This window comes from Phaseolus vulgaris, chromosome 4, assembly GCF_051622355.1.
Source record: "Phaseolus vulgaris cultivar YP4 chromosome 4, ASM5162235v1, whole genome shotgun sequence".
NCBI classification, from domain to species: Eukaryota; Viridiplantae; Streptophyta; class Magnoliopsida; order Fabales; family Fabaceae; genus Phaseolus; species Phaseolus vulgaris.
This window is the reverse complement of record NC_143501.1, coordinates 45,045,139-45,064,515: the sequence shown is the minus strand read 5'-3', so window position 1 is coordinate 45,064,515 and position 19,377 is coordinate 45,045,139. Positions and strand designations below refer to the sequence as shown.

The following is a 19,377-nucleotide window of genomic DNA, read 5'->3' as shown; positions in this document are numbered from 1 at the left end:
GGAAACTTTTTGAAAGAAGTATTGGGCATTTTGTGATTTCAAGTATGTTATGATAAAATATTTTTGTTTTGCTGGAAAAACTTTAAAAAACATGATCATGTTCTAAAACTTTATATCTCTCATTTAAAAATCTAATTGTTTGACATCAATTGCATTATTTTTAAATTAATTTACCTGTTAAGAGGGACCCATGCTCGAATAAAACATTGTGTTTTATTCATATTATTGTTTGAACTCTTTTCTATCATTACCTTGCTACAACAAGAACATTTTGAGTAATCAACTAAGTATGTAGTTATTTTATTGTATTTTATTTTTTCTCTAGGTGATTGTATTTTTGTAATGATTTTTGTTTTTCTAATAAAGTTGTAAAATTAGACAAGATTTCCAAGTTGTTTTTACAGTATTTTTCATCTTAACTTTTAGGATTGACATTTAGACTTATTTATGAAATTCTCAAGGAAGGAAGGTACAACAGGTAGAATCTTCCGATACATCCTTGGAATTTAAATTAAGGTGGAACAATTATTTCCTCAGATATAAAGCTAGTTTTGGTTGGAGATTTTGTATAAGAGTTAAAACACCTCTAAATTGTTTATTTTATTTGATTAATTCATTATTAATAAAACAAAATGTCAACTAATAAGATGTCATAAGAGGCTCAAGTATTGTATGACAATAATTCTTGGTTTTTTTCTTTTTTTTTTATTGCTAGTAAAACTTAAAAGTAATAGTAAATAAAATTAACTAAAGTAATTGAAAAATACTATATGTATCCTTGGTGTTCTTTTTTCTCTCAATCTTCTTTACTTGATATATTGTTAATTGTCTTGTTCTTTTGAATTTATTTTTCTCTCCACGTATTGATATCTTGTTCAAAAAAATTGATCAAAACTTTTGTTTTTCACTTTTAAAAATTGGTAAAATTTCAATTCCCATTCTCTTTTTCTAGTTGAACTCAATCCTATAGTTTTAAATTAAAGACCCTTCAAAAACATTTCAGATTCCTATAACATAATCAATACTTCCACTGAATATATTTCGAATTAGAATATTCTTATTATTATAGTTTAGGATCATAATTTTTCTAGTTTTACGTTACATTATTTTTAAGGTTGTGTTTGAATTGAGAAGTCAAAGTATGAATATTTGAGAGAATGCACGTGTGAGATTTAAGAGAAATGTGAAAGAAGTGATTGTGTTTGGATTGAGGTGAAGAATTGATTGAAATTTGTGAGTAATGTAATGGTCGATAGAATATTTATAATTTTTTTAAAGATATAAAATATAAATTTTCAATTTTACCTTTGTAATAAAAAAATTATAAATAATAAAATATGAGTGATTTATGTGTATGAATAAATAGTTAATTTAAATTTATAACAAATTTTTTTTTTATTCTTACTATGACCATGAATCTTATTGATGAGCATATATTTATTCACACTCACTAGCCTTATTTATAGATTATTGGACTATAATAATAAATAAATCCATTGTTTTAATTAATATTCTTATAATTGGGTTTATTTAGGCCTTAACTATTATTATTTTTAATTTTGTGTTTTTAGAGTAAATTATCTGGAGGAAGCATCTACCTTTGTGAATGGGCCAAATATGCAAAAGTCCAAGTTGTTTCTTGAACCAAAACAGAAAACAAATTCTGAGGAGAAGAAAGAGAAAATAAAATCTACAATATCCCATAAACAGAATTGCAAGCAAATCTTCTGCAAAATAAAAAGAATTATGGAAAGTGGAAATTGTTAACAAAATATAAACTACAATATTTTCCCAAGATCCTTGGAGCAAAAAAGCCTATAAAAGGACACAAGCATCAAGGAGAAGAGGAGAGCTTCATAGGATTTTCTTAGTTTATTTTCTTCTTAGTAATTCTTTTCTTTTGCCTCCGCATGGAAGGCTAAACCTTTTTGGTTGATTCTTTTGTAATTCCCCATTGAGTTTTGAGGTTTTGTTCAATAAAAGTTTCGATTTTTAATTCTCTATAACTATTGTTTTTATTGTCTAATCTCCTGGAAAACTGGTTTTTGTGAGAGGTTGTACTTGAACGCATGATTGAGAGTCTTCCTTATCTTAAACTTTGGTTTCTTAGTTAGTTCACATTGTTCTAATTAATTTCTTGGGCGCATGATTCAAGGGAGAGGAGGTAAGCATTGCCATGGAGTATACGCATGGAACAAAGTGGGTATTGATTAAACTAGTAGACGCATGCTTTACTGGTGAGTTTTAGTTGAATCAGATCGGCGCATGTTCAATCTGGTTTAGCTCTGTTGGAGGATTGAGAAAAGATTAATCTTTAGAGAACCTGTGAAGAATTCAATGGTGGAAGAACTTGGGATCAACCGTTTTTTATTTGCTATTTTAATCTCTTTTATATTTTTTGCACAACTATCTCAAAACCCCTTTTCATCTTTATTGTTATTGCTAACTTTTATTGCTTGCAGATAGATTTTAAACCCTGATCAACTGATTTTACTATTGGATTCGTTGGGAGACGACTTGGGGACATTTGTCCACAATTATACTATCATCTCTCTAGTGTTAGACAAGTCTACGTTAGAATCATATTAATTTGACAGCAAAACGACAGCTATCAAATTTGGCGCCGTTGTCAGGGAATCCAATTTGATTTTGGTTATCAGGTTTTTCTTTCTTATCTGCATAATTTATTTTTCCTAATTTTTTTTCTGCATATTTAACCTTTGTTTTCTTCCTTTTAGTTTTTATTTATTTATTATAGCAATAAAAAAAACGAAAAATAAAATAAAAAAATATAAAAAATAAAATAATAAAAAATCTAATATTTAGGATATCTCTTACCTTTATTTTATTTTGATTTGTTTTTATTTTCTTTCTATATATCTTTTATCTTTATTTTGTTTTGATTTGTTCTATTTTCTTTCTTTATATCTCTTATCTTTATTTTTTGTTCTGATTTGTTTTTATTTTATTCCTTTATATCTTTTTATCTTTATCTTATTTTGCCTTTATTTTATATCTTTTATGTTTTTAGTTATTTCTTTTATTTTGTTTTGTCATCTTTATTTATTTCTATTTTTGTTTTTGTTTACTATTTTTATTTTCTATATTTTATTTATTTCTTTATTTATTTTAACATAATTTTTTTCTCTACATTTTTTTTAAGCATTAAGTGTAGCATTTGCATTAGTTTTTTTTTATTTTTTATATAGGATCTTGCATTTAGGGTAAACACTTTAGTTGCTACTCTTTGATTTTTTAATATTGAAAGCAATTCAGGGAAGACTCTGGTTAGGAAAGACTTGGTTTCTAAGTTTGTCCACTTGTGACTCACCTCTCTTTCCTGAGAGTTTACTTGGTTTGCTTTTCAATTTGAGAAAAGAGTTTGCTCTAAGGCGTCTAATAGGTGTTGGTGTCCATAATATACATCCTCTGTTTTCAATTCTAAAATGGAACGGAAATTAGCTGAAGAAATTTACAATTATGATATTCATTATGAGCCATATTTGCAGCAACCTTCACAATTTTATGACCAGCCTCTACATTGTGAACCATATTTTCAACAACCTCAACATTTTAATCCATATTATCAGCCGTCATATGAGCAACCTTAACAACAACCATATTATCAACAATACTATTTTGATGAAAGGCAAACACCTTTTCAACCATTTTTGCAAACTGATAATATTCCTCATAATCTGGAAGAGCCATCTTTAGAGGAGCTGGTGAGACAATTAGTGATAAATACAATGAAATCTCAACAAAGCATAGATGCTAGTCTATTAAAATTAGAAGAGAAAGCTAGTCAATTGGCTAGACAAGTTGAAGATATTGCTAAGAATTTTGATGATACATGTGCAACATGTGTTGAGATGAACAAATGCATATCGTCTGATGATATGATTTGCACTGCAGACGCTAATATTACTACACCAACATTGTTTTTTATGTTGACCCAGTTGATTTGCAGGTTGTTAGGATCTCTGAACCATTACCAACTAATTTCCAACCTCCACTGATTGAGGAAAAATCATTGCTTAATCAAGAGGCATTAGATTCTATGACACCTGCTGATAAAAATCATTTTGTGCATCATATAAACACTGAGGATGAAAATGTGCTTGAGCTTCTAGGAGATTTTAACTTCTCCAATCCAGTTGAATGTACAAAGGATGAGATAGATGAGTTCTTAGAATGCACTAACCCTTGTGATGCATGTCTTGATACAGAAGTTGTTGATGTTGTTATACTTGTTGAATCTACTGAAAAAGATAGCGCACTAGCAGATGGCTCTAACAGGGTTTTGGAGGTAATACAATAAGAGGAAGAGCAAACATTACCCATCTTTCAAGTAAACACGGCTAGTGGAGAAGAAGATGACATTATTCTTCCATCCTTAAAGCTTCAAAGAGTACAACCTCCACTATTTAAGGTGAAGCCCATATCACTCATTCCATCATCTCCACTGGCTACACCTTCTATCATAATTGGAACGTTTGAAAGCAGCCTTTACCAGCCACCACCACCTCCTAACTTACATTTCATTCCATCTCCCATCCCAACTAGACCGTCTACCCTAGCTAGATTGTCTAGCCTTAGACCACCACCCTTAGACGATCCCCAAACAGTTAACCATATTAGATCGTCTATATTGAATAAATTTACATCTTCCATATATACTCTGGAAAATACCATCATCCATCCATGAAAGAAACTGTACCATTTCACACGTCCTCCAGACCTACCCCAGTTCCATCCACTATTTCAAGGCTTCTTCATCATAATATTTTTGTTACATAGTTTAACAAGGTACTGCATGCTTTGGTTAGACACTCCAGCTGATAGTGTTTCTACACCATTATGGATGAAGAGTTTTGGCTTATACTATAGAGGGGATGGTTGAAACAACTACAATAGTTTGATTGCTCAAGCGAGGATCATGACAATGGTACATGCACTCTAGAACATATGAGACCATACAACTATGCTCCAAGAATCAAGTGATGACATGATGCTTCAAACACTGGTGAAATAAGATGTTGTGTTGTTGAAACTTTTTGGAAGAGACATAACAATTACAACACTCAAGCGTTGTGAGAACCCTTAAACATTGTGAGAACATTCAAGTATTAAATGGGTATTTGAGCAAACAAGAGACATAATTAATTCTACTATTTTGGACTTGTCTCGTCAAACAATATGAGACTACTCAAGAAATAAAGTTTTCTTCAATTGTAAGAATCAAGAATGTTTAACTAAAAGAATCCCGTTCATGTGACACATAGTTATATAACAACAACGTAATATGTTATTATTGTATAAATTGATATATTTAATTAATGTGTGAATAATAGGTGAATCATTGGTATATATATATATATATATAATTTTATTTAAATTTTAATTCATAAATTCTTAACCAAATTATTATCTTTAAACTTAAATTTTAAATGAAATAAAATTCTAAATTATTGATGAATTTTAATTAATTTTATTCTAACTTACAAATAAATAAAAGTAATGGGTTTATTTAGACAGGAAAGATATATTAATAAGTAACAAATTAATTGCTATTTTTAATTTATCTACAAAATATTAACATAATTATTAAATGAAAGTAGTGCTAATATAGGAAATAGTATCGTGTCTCTCATTCATTACTTTACTTTTTCAATTCATCTTTTATTTAAAAAAAATTACAAAAATTCTCACTATTAAGGAAAAAAGCGCAATTTGATCCAATATTTATAACTTCAAAATTGGATTCTATGAAACATATCTATTAATTAATTAACTCATCAATAAAAACACAACAGTTATGAATCCAATAAAAATATATAATATATGCATTCATCACACAAACATACACATAAAAACGCGTAAAAATAAATAAATAAAATGCATAAATAAATAATAAATGTGGTGATAGTTTCATAAAAATCATTAATGAGTAAATCTAGAAAAAGCTTTATAAAAGTAGATTGAACCAAAACTAAACACATTATCATAAACCATGAAGTCTACAATATCCCTCAGTCTCTCTTTCTTCCTTCTCTTCACTTCCAACTTTCTTCCATTAGCATTCTCTAGGGTTCCTGAACAAGTCCGTGACTCAAATGGTTTACCCATCTCTCCTTCCACTACAAAAAAAAGTGTATATTGTGGCGGTTTTTTTCGTATAAAGTGGCGTTTATAACCGCCACAATATACGCTTGTGGCAGTTTCCCAAACCGCCATAGAACTGGCCGCCACAAAGTTTAATGTGGCGGTTTTATGTTACCCGCCGCAACACCCGCCACTTTAAACATAGTGTAAGTAGTGGCGGTTTTTATCTGTAAGTAGTGTCAGTTATAACTGTCGCAATTTACAATCATTGAAGAAGATTCTGACACCATAATATTCGTAAGTAGTGGCGTTTTTAACTGACGTAATTTTATTACTGAATAAGGAAAATTTAACCACTTTTTTATAATCTTTTTTATAATTTTTTTTATAATCTGTTTTATACAATTATAAAATTTAACCACCACTTTTCTATAATCTTTTTTATAATCTGTTTTATACAATTATAAAATTTAACCACCACTTTTTCAAAATAAAATAAAATAATGTATAAAGTTATAATCATCCATTCATTTCATTAAAAATTAAAGCACACATAATAATGTTCAAATGTTTATATGTAATTGAAAGTTAAAACACACATAATAATGTTCAAAAGTTTAAAACACATAAAAAGTTCATACATCCCTAATTAAGTTTAAAATTCCAACACATAGTTGTTCAAAAGTTCATACATTCCTAGTCAAGTTTAAAATTAAAACACACATCTCTAATCAGTTTTGCTTCCGGCACTTGATCCTATTACTTGATTAGGTGATGGAGCACCACTTCCATAATCTGATGCCTGAAATAAATAATTTTAAGTTAATGAATTTGTATGTTTATAATTATAAAATAAAAGACACCAATAAATATTTAAATATATTAATACCTCATTGGTGGATGCATGAACCAAATTAGCTGCTATTGCAGCAAAATGTTCTGGAACGTCTTTTCTTGAAGCAATATAAGCAAGCAAAGTGTTCATTTGATTTTTCACAGTTGCAAGCTCATTTTCCATTTGAGTTATCTTGTCCTCCACATTTGATGAAGTTGAACTAGAGGAAGCATGGTTCATACCACTTAGCCTTGTTGTGGATCCTTTGAAAGCACTCAGAAGTTGGTTGTGCAGGTGCAGATTCAGAAGTTGCTGGAGGTACAGATTCAGATGATTCAAGATTTTCAGATTCAGTCTGTGGTTGTGGAACTTGTGAAGCTTGTGATTGTGGAACTTGTGAAGTTTGTGATTGTGTAGGTTGTGAGGTTTGTTGATGAATAGATTGAGAAGCTTGTGGTAGTGGAGATCCAAATGGACTTGCAGAAGTAGTTCTTGTCTGGTCCTGTGTAGTAAAAGGCGTAGCATTAATGTTTACATAGTTGGCCACAGATTTGTCTGAACCAGCAACTGACTTAAGCAAGTTCTTGATCCTTTTAGGTTTAGGCATATCTGCACATAAAATTGAAGTAATCAACAACATAATTTAAATTTGAAGATATATTAAAAGTGGAGATATATTAAAAGCTTCATACATGCACATAGTAGATGAATGAACATATTAATAGTGCAGCTGAACCAAGGTTATTATTACTCTGACATTGAGTCATTTTCATGAAGTTCATCATCATTGTTGTCCTCATTTAGTAATTCATCATCTTCATCCTCCCTAAATAATGCCAATTGGTCAGAGTTGCTGAAAAATTCATGTAAGTCTTGTTGTGGACACGGTTCTACTTCACAAACTTCACCATCTCCTTCTCCCATATCATACAAGTCTCGTGGTTTCAAATGGACAACAATTGACCATTCCTTATTCACCTCATCATCTATATAATATACCATTCCAGCTTGTGAAGCTTCAATGTATGGATCATGCTCCTCACGATCTCCCGTGTGAATTAACCTTGAAAAATTAATACAAGTGAAACCCCAAGGATCCTTCCTCAACCCACAGTCCCTTGTGGTGTCAGCCCATTTACATTTGAACAAGATAACCTTAAAATGACCATAGTAATTAAGCTCAATTATATCTTCTAATTTTCCATAATATGCCAAATCTGCTTGTCTAATATTTTGATCCACACCACTTACAACACATGATGTTGAAGAAGTTAAGAACACTCCACAGTTTTGGGTTTTTAGGTCATGTTCTCGACTTTCAGTTCTAAATTTGAAACCATTTACATTAAAGGCAGAAATTCTTCTAGCATGTGTTGTTGGACCTTGAGCTAGATACTTAAGATCATTTGCAACTGTACTTGAAATGTCTGTGTTATTAATCTACAAAAATAATGCTTGTTGTCAGTATATCTTTGAAATTGACATTTTAAACTTGTAAAAACATATTGTACCTACCCTTTGAGGAAACCAATTCATGAAATCCTTATTGATAATCTTTTCTAGCTCTGTATTTGGAATTCTTCTCCCTCTAGACCTTCTTCGTAAATGTTGTCTAAATTCCCTAAGAAAAAATTTGAAACCAATATATTACTAATAATTCCATAAAGGACAACTTTTCAACATAATTAGATTTATATTGAGTGTTAATACTCACTCAATGTAAGGTTGAACTTGAGGGCAATTAAATAACACATATCGATGTGCTTGTGTTCTCTCAATAGTTGACATCTCAAAAGTTGAAGCAGCACTTACAACTCTACCAATTGGTGGAAATAGGGTATTCAATTCTGAAATATTTGTGTTGAAAGAGTCATCTACACGTGAAGGTCTATTAGTTCTTGTTTTCATCCCTTCCATATATTGAGAACAAAAGGTCAAAACCTCTTCAGCTAGGTATCCTTCAGCAATAGAACCTTCAGGTTGTGCCTTGTTTCGAACATACGATTTTAAGTGTCCCAAATACCTATAAAATTCTTTCGCAATTAGAATAATCAAACTTTGAACTTAAAAAAAGTACAAAGGTTCGTAGGAAATTTACCTTTCTATGGGATACATCCAACGGTAATGTACCGGTCCTCCAAGTTTTGCCTCACCAGCTAGATGACATGTTAAATGAACCATGATTGTAAAGAAGGTAGGAGGAAATAACATTTCCAAGTGGCAAAGAGTTTGAATCATGCGAGACTCAAGTTTATTAAGATCAAATTGACTTAAACTTTTCCCACATAATTGTCGAAAAAATGAACACATTTCTACTATCACGGCAGTCACATTGTTTGGTAGAACATTACGTATGGCAATAGGTAGTAATTGTTCCATAAGAATATGACAATCATGACTCTTGAGTCCAAAAATCTTTCCACCTTTCAAATCTACACACCTTGCAATATTACTTGAGTATCCATCTGGCATTTTAGCCTTTTTCAACGTCCGCAAAAACGTTTTTTTCTTTGTTTTTGACAATGAAAATACACTTGGTCGAAATCTTCCTTTATCATTTGGCCAAAGCTCTTTCCTTATACCCATTTCTTTAAGAACCTTTCGGGCTTTGAGATTATCTTTGGACTTCTTAGGATCATTAAGTAATGTGTACAAAACATTGTCACAAACATTTTTCTCAATATGCATCACATCTAGACAATGGCGTAACAAGTTGGTCTGCCAATAAGGAAGTTCAAAAAATATACTTCTCTTTCTCCATTGCTCTGCTCCAACTTGAACAACATTCTTTCCACTAGCCCTCTTACTTGTATCTATAGGGTCTAATGGTTTTCTAAATGTAACATTCATACCCTCAATTTGATTCCATATGTCTGACCCTAACAAAGGTTTTGGTGCATCCCTTAGTTCATTTGTTCCATCAAAAAGATGATTATTGAATCTGAATCTGTGCTCTTTATTTAAAAATCTACGATGTCCCATAAAGCAGAATTTGCCCCTGTACAACCAAGAAGAGTCGGTTTCAAAGTTACAGGTAGGGCAAGCAAGACCAGTGTGCGTGTTCCATCCAGACAAATTACCTAGCCCAGGGAAGTCACTAATTGTCCACAACAAAGCTGCTCGCAAAGTAAACATTTCTTTTTTTGAATAGTCAAATGTTTGCACTCCATCAAACCATAAATCCTTCAATTCGCTTATGAGTGGTTCTAAGTAAACATCAATGTCATTTCCTACCATTTGTTTTCCAGGAATTATCATGGAGAGGATAAAAGATGTTTGCTTCATACACTGCCAAGGGGGGCGATTGTATGGGATGAGAACCACTGGCCATATACTATGGTTTGTACTCATGTTTCCATAAGGATTGAAGCCATCAGCAGCTAAGCCTAATCGTACATTTCGAGGATCATTTGCAAATTCTAGATGCAATAAATCAAATGATTTCCAAGCCTCGGAATCTCTAGGATGCCTCATCAACCCATCTTGATTATCCTTTGATGCATGCCATGTCATAGACTCAATCGTCTTAGAACTCATAAACAATCTTTGCAAACGCGGTTTTAATGGAAAGTAACGCAAGATTTTTGCGTATTGCTTCTTATCTTTATTTTTCCACTTAGATGTTTTGCATCGTTTACATTCTTCTAAGCCTTCATTGTCTTCACCCCAATATAGCATACAGTCTTTTGGGCAAGCTGGTATTTTGACATAGTTAAGTCCAAGTTTGCTAATCACAGTTTTCGCCTCATAGAACGAGTTAGGAAACTTAGCATGTTCAAATGCGTCCTTTAGCAACTCTAGAATCATGGTCATTGCTTTGTCACTCATTCTACTCATGCATTTGATATGGTACAACTTCAACATGAATGATAATTTTGAATACTTTGTACAACCTTCATATAAGGGTTCATTATTGTCCCTCATCAATTCATCAAAGTTTGTCTTTCCTTCATCACCCACCATATTAGTTTGCAGATCATCAGCTTCAGTATCCTCATCATGCCCCGCAAACCCGAATGCATCATTCAACATGTCTTCCATCGGATTTTGAGATTCCAATAAATCTTCAATGACATGCGCACTTGTGGCGACCATTGACTCAATTACACTTGATCCTTCACCATGCAAATACCAAGTTTTGTAGTTCTGAGGGAAAGCTGTACATGTTAAGTGTTCTTGAACTACATCCCTTGTTTGCCACTTTTTGAAACCACATTTTGCACATGGACACTTAATTACAGGACCATTAGCATGTTGAAATGCAATATCCAAAAACACATTCAACCCATTTGCATACTCAATGGTGTTTCGTGGTTTACAAATCCACGATTTATCAATTGGCATGACTACACCAAAACAGCAAAATAGAACATTACTTATCTAGTAATGTGTACATATATTATATATTAAACTGAAGTAAAAAAAGTTAACTAAAACAAACTTACTTGGAGTGATGTTTGTGAAGTTGTGAAACTGCTAGATGATTGTGAAGCTGGAAATTGTAATATAGTAGGTTTTATCCATTAATTGAGTCATAATATAATCAATCTTCACAATCTAAACTACATTTTATTCTGGCAAATCCATAATTTAAAATGGATGAAAATAATATTATATAATTTAGAAGGAATGTAATTTTTTTAAGATCGAAAACATTTTTTGACACATCTAAAGCTCAATAACTATGATAATTATATTTGGCCTTTCTTAGGAACTATTAGATTGGGTATCTCTTTTCCCCAGAAAGGATATAAAAATAAGCTAAAGTAACTTTTGCACAGGCCTGAAAGTATTTGATTAGATTAAATTGACATTTATATTTTGTTTAATAATCAACCAGATTATAATTCAATTAAGTTAGGTCAAGTTATCAAATTCATTAATTTTAATTATAAAAAATTTATCCATTCAAAATAAAATTTAACGTTCTTTAGTATTGGCAACATGTTAAGAATATGATATACAAATAATTAATATTAATATGATAAAACATAAAAACAATTGTAAAAGTATTAGATGTTATGAATTAGGTTAACTAAAAAATTTAATACAACTCACTCAATCTAAAATAAAATAATAAACTATATAAACAACATATAATAAACTATATGAATTGTATTAAGCAATATTCAAAATACATTAATTTATAAAATCTGATATAATTGGTGAGTAATTTGTCTTTGAACGTACCCTTTTGGGTGCTGCCTTAAGAGCAATTCTTGTCCTATGATTCCTAATTATCAAAGAAGTCCTGATTCACAAAATGATTCAGATTAGTACATAAAATACAATAATCACCTTACACACTATATTGATAGCAACATGAACTTAAAAGAGCAGGGTAAGAATATTCCAAACAAGTGACATCCAACTTAAATAAACTTAAGAATTTTTTATGGCAAAATAGAATTTTACGAAAGTCATACAAGATTGCTTTTGCATAAGCTAGTTTTAACATTTGAAAAAACTTATTTTATTTTTTCCTCTTATTTTTCTTTTGTAGACTTATATAGATAAGTTTGGTCAATCAAATACACAAAATATAGCAAATCAGAATAGTCACTCAATCAGGAGAGCATAGTCACCATCACCAAAGCATCAAGAGGGACAAGTTATGGGCATCATAGTGAAAACTGAATTCTAAAAAGAGTTGTGAAAACTCAATTCTTAAAAATAATCTCAGCACATTAAAACAATGATTTTAAATTTTTGGGAAATGAGAATTAAATAGAAAACTAAAAAAATTAAAATATAAACTCACTTTTATATAATCTTTTAGTCATGATTAAGGACTTAATAAAATCCCTTGACTTGACTTCTTTAACAATTTCCATAGATCCAATGCTTAATACAGAAAAGCAGTTTCTACAGCAAACCAAATCCTTCTCTGTGTGATTCATCAACAGCTTTCAGAATAATAATGCACTATAATTGTGGCATTCACTTTTAAATCAATTTTCAAAACAGTTATTAATTAGGAATCATTTAGATTCTGGTATTTAATATTTGTTTTTGTTGAACATTAGTATTTTTAAGTATATTAAAAATTATTGTTGACTGAAAAAACTGAAGACGTTGTAATGTGGTAATTCTGGAATGGTTATGACTATTTAAAAGGAAGGGAAGGGCACAGCTCACACACAAAAGTTGCTTACACCCCACACATTATGAAAGCATATTAAGAAGAGAATACTATAAATAAATGGTACAATCACATTCAAACTATTAACTTTTGCTTTTTCTCATATATATTCCATGCATATATATATAAAAAACTATAATCTACAACTTCACATTTGCAAGAGACAAATTCAGTAAAGAGGTACCATCAAGCTAGTAGCCATTTTTATTGTTTGCTTATTAATTATACCAACAATGTGAGAGAAAAAAGTCTTAGTTTAGTTGGAAAGAAAACAAAAGGTGGATTAAAAATGGGGTCCACAACATACATGCACCTATATTAAGAATATGGAGTTATAGCTAGCATGTTCAATTAAGCTGACAGTAATATTATTCATATATCACTCATATTTTATATTTTTTTAAGGAAGAAGGACAGAGAAACAAAACACATTCTTCCTTTCTATTTTCTCTGTCATAAACCTGAGGTTTAAAATAAATTTTCAAATAAAGAAAGCGTATAATTATTGTGCGTGTGATAATTAGCATAAAAGTGAGAAGTCCCTAGCACAGGTCAAACAGTTAACATAATCACGAGCTAGCTAGTCAGAGACAGACAGAGAGGTAGATTGATTTTTACAACTGTCAAGGGAGGGAGAGTAAATCTGATATTCAAACGTACCCTTTTTTGCTATAACTCCAAATTATCCAAACTTCTCTTTTCTCTTTTCTCTTTTCACGACCTTCTTCTTTTCTTCACCCTTCAACCATTGCTGAAAACACTGCTAACACCACCTCCAGAAAGTGTTGGGATTTTCTACTCAGAATGGCGGTTTTCCAAAAATGTCCTGATTCACAAAATATTCAGATTAGTGCATAAAATACACTATATTGATCTTTGATTATGGTAATCCCAGCTCAGAGTTTGGGAATCCCTTATATAAGTGCATATCTTGATTCCCATGGCACCAACTTCTCACATGGTGCATATCTTATACTTATACTTTGCATAAGTATAAGGAATGCACAGCAGGTTAATTACCTTCAAATCGGTTCCGTGTAGAGGCAGAGAGTGCTAGGGTTCGTGTTGAGGCGAAGAGCGCTAGGTTCGTGTGGAGGCAGAAGAGCGTTAGGTTCGTGTGGACGCAGAGATCGCGGGTTCGTGTGGAGGCAGAAGAGCGCTAGGTTCGTGTGGAGGCAGAGATCGCGGGTTCGTGAGAGCGTTAGGGTTAGGGTTCATGTGAGGCAGAGAGAGGGACGAGAGTGATGAGTGTTAGGAGTTAGGGTTTTTCCAAACTGAAATTCAAAAAAAATTATTTTCTTAAGTTTTCAAAAAGAAAATCAATTTTCAAGTTAAAATCTGAAGGATTTTTAAATCAAGTTAAAAATGTAAATATAGGAATAAAGGAATAAAAAGTTTTCTCTGAAAGAAAATTATGACAGTTGAAAATGACATAATTTGAAAGTTAATTGTGGTGGTTAATGAAATGACGTATTATGCTGAAATTTGTGGCGGTTATTAATAACCGCCATTTTTTACACATTTTTTTGTAGTGTTCTAATCAATACACTCTTTTGCATCTTAATCGTAATGGTCCACAAGGTGGTGGAGTAGAGGTAGGTTCTGGTCCGATCGAAAGATGCAAAGTTGTTGCTACAAAAATTAATTATCGTGGGAAAGGTCTGATATTCAACACAAAAGGAAGAAGCTCAGGTGTCATACTGACAGAGACACCATTAGAGATTAGATTTAATTTTATTCCTTATTGTTCTGAATCCTCCAAGTGGGTGGTATTTGGTGATGATTTTCCTACAAAATGGGTTGGTATTGGTGAGGGTGGAGACCATCTAGGGATGGAGTACTTAAGTGGATCGTTTATGATTAAGAAATATGGTGAGGGTTATAAGTTTGCATTCTGCAGCAACAACACTAACCACAACACTTGTTTTAGTATTGGGAGAATTGATGATCATGAAGGAAGGGATCTTGTTTTGATGGATAATTCTCACACTAATGTTCCCTTTAATTTTGCACTTATTAATATTGGTTGAAGAACCTTCACAAGGTTTAATAAAATGTTCCTATTAGATATATGAGTGTTGTGGTAGAACTATTTTGAAGTTATTTTTTTATATATATAAATTCGTTTATTAAGAAGTGTATTTTAAGTTTGATTCAATTTTCTAAAGTTTGTTTCATTACGATAAACTTTGAATGAGTCTGATATATTATGAAATATATTTTAAGTTTAACTCAGTTTTATACAAACCACTAGTGGATTCTTTAAAATTAAAAAAATATTTTCTAATAGTGTATTGATTATGTAAACTCAAGCTTCTTACTACTTAAGAAATTTTGGATGTATAAAAATCTCTCTTAATTTTAAAAATTCATCATAAAAAACTAAAGAAAATTTTAACCACGGGTTTGTGTTGTTTCATTTCTTTCAAAAGTGATGATATCTCTATTGTTTTTATTATTTATGAGTATCCTTTAATTATTAAATAGTTAATTAAATGATGAAATACTACTTTGGTATGATATTGTGTATTCTTTAATTATTTTTTTATGGAATATGTTTCTTATTATTTAGATAACTTTTTTATATATGGATACTTATTTTTTTGGTATTAAAAGTTTTGAAGGAATAATATTTAAATTAAGTTCAAGTTATTGACATGTAGAAGATGTTGTTTTCATATACCATTGATAATATAATAAAAAATTTAATATATATATATATATATGTGTAATTTAAGAAATTTGTAGATAAAACTTAATAACCTATGATATACCAATAAAAAAGAATTTGTAAGTAAAATACTTGAGGATTTCTAATATGTAGGTAACTACATGTGATTTTATGCGCATATATAATTGGTTACATATAAATTCATAATATAATTACCTATATATAAATTCATATATTATTAGATGTGGATGGATCTATATAGGTAATTACATATAACGATCCTAAAATAAAAGGGACGTTGTATAGGTTCTGTTTTATAGTATATAAGTGAGTGCAAATTTCACTTTATAAACCGATTATATAAGGTTGAGTTAGACAAAAAGTGTATTTCTTAATAGTTTCATTGAAGTTGTATAGAATATCCTAAAGTGGTCCTATGTGGGTCTAATACTTTTTGAAGGAAGACTGTGGTTCATGGAAGCATATTCCAATAAAAAATTTAAATGTGTTTCTAAAGACTGAAGGAAATTCCCTAAATATTTTGAGAGTTGAAGTCTAGTTTGCCACGAATACTAAAACGCTAATGAAAACAAAAGAAAAATAACTCCACCTAAGTCTAGAGTAATGCCTCTTGGATGTTAACATATTTAGTTTTTCTGTTTTAAGTTATTGGGCTTTGTTTTTTTGACCCAACTTTCCTTTTCTGTTTCAGCTAGGTCTTAGTCTTTATCTTATATATACACCATGTATTTTATTCTTATATACACAAGTAAATAAGAATTTCTTTTGTATTTTCTTTTCTCTATTTTTCTCTCCTTTATGCTTAAGTCATTGTTTCTTTTTCATTTGCAATTAGGATTCATCAGAACCTACCTTTCCTCATTGTGGTTACGTGCGATTACGTGTGCTCCATTTGATGTACCACATCAGATAAGGAATATTCATCTTCATTGACTGTAATATGGTATCAGAGCTCTTCGAATGAAGAGTTCTGCTGCACTTTTCTCTGATCTTTATTTCCCCATTTGTTGTTCTTGGTTATCTTTTCTATTCTCTTTCAAAATCTTGATTCTGTTTCAAAATCTCTTAGAAAATGTCTAATGAAAACCCTAGTCTTAGTAGTCTTAATAGTAGTCACACTATTGCATGCAATTTTTGTGGTAAATACGGTCATATTGAGCCTATTTGTTTTCGCAAGGGGGTTTTCCTTTTGGTAATGTTAAAACCTCAAAGTTTTCTTCTACTAGAAAAGTTTGCACTTTTTGTAATAGTCTTGGTCACACCGTCGACACCTGTTATAAAAAGCATGGGTTCCCTCCTGGCTACAAATTCACCAATTGGACATCCCAAGCCAATAATATGATTACTACTGACACTTTTTCTGAGCTTTTTCCTAAAGAACAGAATGTAAAGGGGATTCAACTTACATCACATCAGTGTCAATTCCTGACCAACATTTTGCGTCAAAAAAACCTTGAGAATCCTTCCCCTCACACTCAAATTAATCAAGTCGGCACTTTCTCTGCGGATGAAGTCCCCAATACTGAGCAATCTACAATAGGTAAGTTTCTCTCTTCACTTTCTACTATAAAAGAATCTTGGATTATTGATTATGGTGCCACAGATCATGTTTGCAACAATTTGAACGGTTTTACTACTTATACTAAAATTAAACCTGTCTTAATTAGCCTTCCAAATGGTCAAACTATTTATGCCACATATTCTGGTTTAGTACGTTTTTCTGATAAGTTTTATTTGTCTGATGTGTTATATGTGCCTCATTTTCAATTAAACTTAATATCTGTTTCTAAACTCACACACCAACTTAAATGCACTTTAACTTTAACTTTCACTTCAACCCACTGCATTATACATGACAATCTCACCCAAGAGAGGATTGGTACAGTTAAAGCCACTACTGGCTTGTACCTTGTCACTACCTTGCCTACTTCTAGCTGTTCTAAACCGCATTATTTTGCTCCTTTTATTAATTGTAATATCACGGACAAAACATTGTGGCATTATAGACTAGGACACCCTTCACTTGAAAGATTACATGTCTTAAGGAAACAATACTATTTTATTACGGTTGATACTCATCATGTATGTGACACTTGTAGTCATGCAAAACAGAGAAAACTTCCTTTCACTTTAAGCAATATTGTTACCTCTGCTATTTTTGATCTTGTACACTTTGATATTTGGGGACCATGTTCCATAATTTCTATGCAAGGTTTTAATTATTTCTTGACTATTGTTGATGATTACTCACGTTATACTTGGGTTATTCTGTTGCATAACAAATCTGAAGTGCGTCAGCACATCATTAACTTCACTATTTTCGTTCAAAATCATTTCAAAACTAATATCAAAACGATTCGTACTGACAATGGTGTTGAGTTTGCTATGTCAAATTTTTAACCACGGGTTTGATGCTGTTTCATTTCTTTCGAAAGTGATGATATCTCTATTGTTTTTATTATTATTGTGTATCCCTTAATTATTAAATGGTTAATTAAAGGATGAAATACTACTTTAATATGATATTGTGTATTCTATAATTATTTTTTTATGGAACTTTATGTTTCTTATTATTTTGTAATTACGTTAAGATAATTTTTTCATATATGGATATGTATTTTGTTTTGGTATTAAAAGTTTTGAAGGAATATTTCAATTAGGTTCCAATATATATTAACATCTTATTGACATGTAGAAGAAGTTGTTTTCATATACCATTGATAATAATAAAAACATATGCCTTAATCTTATTAGTTTCACAACAATGAAAAATTAATACATAGTTAATATAAGAAATTTGTAGATAAAACTTGCAATGAATTACCAATGAAAAAGAATTTGTAAGTAAAATACTTGAGGATTTCTAAATGTATAGGTTCGAAATGTATAGGTAAGTTCATGTGATTTTATTTGCAAATATAATTGCTTATACAGATAAATTGATAATATAATTACTTACATATAAATTCATATATAATTACATGTAGATGGATCTATAGGTAATTACATACATATGGATAGGTTATAAGCGCATTTTATTGGCTGACACAAGTGAGGATCCTAGAATAAAAGGGACATTGTATATGTTCATTGATAGTAGGAGGGGTGTGCTTAGGAAGACTTTTTGTATACGGGTTAAGGTATTCCTTAAATATCTCATATTTATTCATTTGTTTTTTTGTTGATAAAAAATGTTTAATTAATTTTTGTTGTGAGTTCTTTCAATGCCTTGATTTGATCATATGTCTAGTTAGAAAACCTTCTAAAGAAGTATGGGACTTTTGAATTTTCGAGTAATGTTTTAATAGATTAAAATACGTTTTTAATATGATAAAATACTTTTGTTTTGCTGGAAAAACTTCAAGAAACATGATCATGTTCTAAAACTTTATGTCTCTCCTTTAAAAATCAAATTGTTTGACATCAATTGCATTATTTTTAAATTAATTTACCTGTTAAGAGGGACTGAGACTCGAATAAAACATTGTGTTTTATTCCTCTTATTGTGCCACAACAAGAACATTTTGAGTAATCACCTAAGTATGTAGTTATTTTATTGTATTTTATTTTTTCTCTAGGTGATTGTATTTTTGTATTGATTTG

General features: G+C 30.7%; 2 protein-coding genes and 2 long non-coding RNA genes across 4 annotated transcripts; 1 reads left to right on the top strand and 3 right to left on the bottom strand.

The window, feature by feature from the left end:
- Positions 1-6,667: 6,667 nt before the first annotated feature.
- LOC137837762 (uncharacterized) lies at positions 6,668-7,208 on the bottom strand. The gene is made up of 2 exons (XR_011085513.2): positions 6,995-7,208; positions 6,668-6,907 (listed from the first exon to the last, which is right to left on the bottom strand). It is a non-coding gene; the product is annotated as an uncharacterized LOC137837762 (long non-coding RNA).
- A 248-nt stretch (positions 7,209-7,456) lies between these two features.
- On the bottom strand, positions 7,457-11,284 carry LOC137837761 (uncharacterized). Its single transcript, XM_090301057.1, has 5 exons — positions 9,039-11,284; positions 8,655-8,963; positions 8,456-8,561; positions 7,633-8,380; positions 7,457-7,549 (listed from the first exon to the last, which is right to left on the bottom strand). Exons 1-4 carry the CDS (start codon positions 11,282-11,284, stop codon positions 7,688-7,690), a joined length of 3,354 nt encoding a protein of 1,117 aa, XP_090157183.1. The 3' UTR covers positions 7,457-7,549; positions 7,633-7,687.
- A 101-nt stretch (positions 11,285-11,385) lies between these two features.
- On the bottom strand, positions 11,386-13,791 carry LOC150028119 (uncharacterized). Its single transcript, XR_016520321.1, has 3 exons — positions 13,743-13,791; positions 12,131-12,191; positions 11,386-11,432 (listed from the first exon to the last, which is right to left on the bottom strand). It is a non-coding gene; the product is annotated as an uncharacterized LOC150028119 (long non-coding RNA).
- A 173-nt stretch (positions 13,792-13,964) lies between these two features.
- Positions 13,965-15,112, top strand: LOC137838868 (subtilisin inhibitor CLSI-II). Its single transcript, XM_068648081.1, has 2 exons — positions 13,965-14,093; positions 14,615-15,112. The coding sequence occupies exons 1-2, from the start codon at positions 13,965-13,967 to the stop codon at positions 15,110-15,112; spliced, it is 627 nt and encodes a 208-aa protein (XP_068504182.1).
- The last annotated feature ends 4,265 nt before the right edge of the window (positions 15,113-19,377 follow it).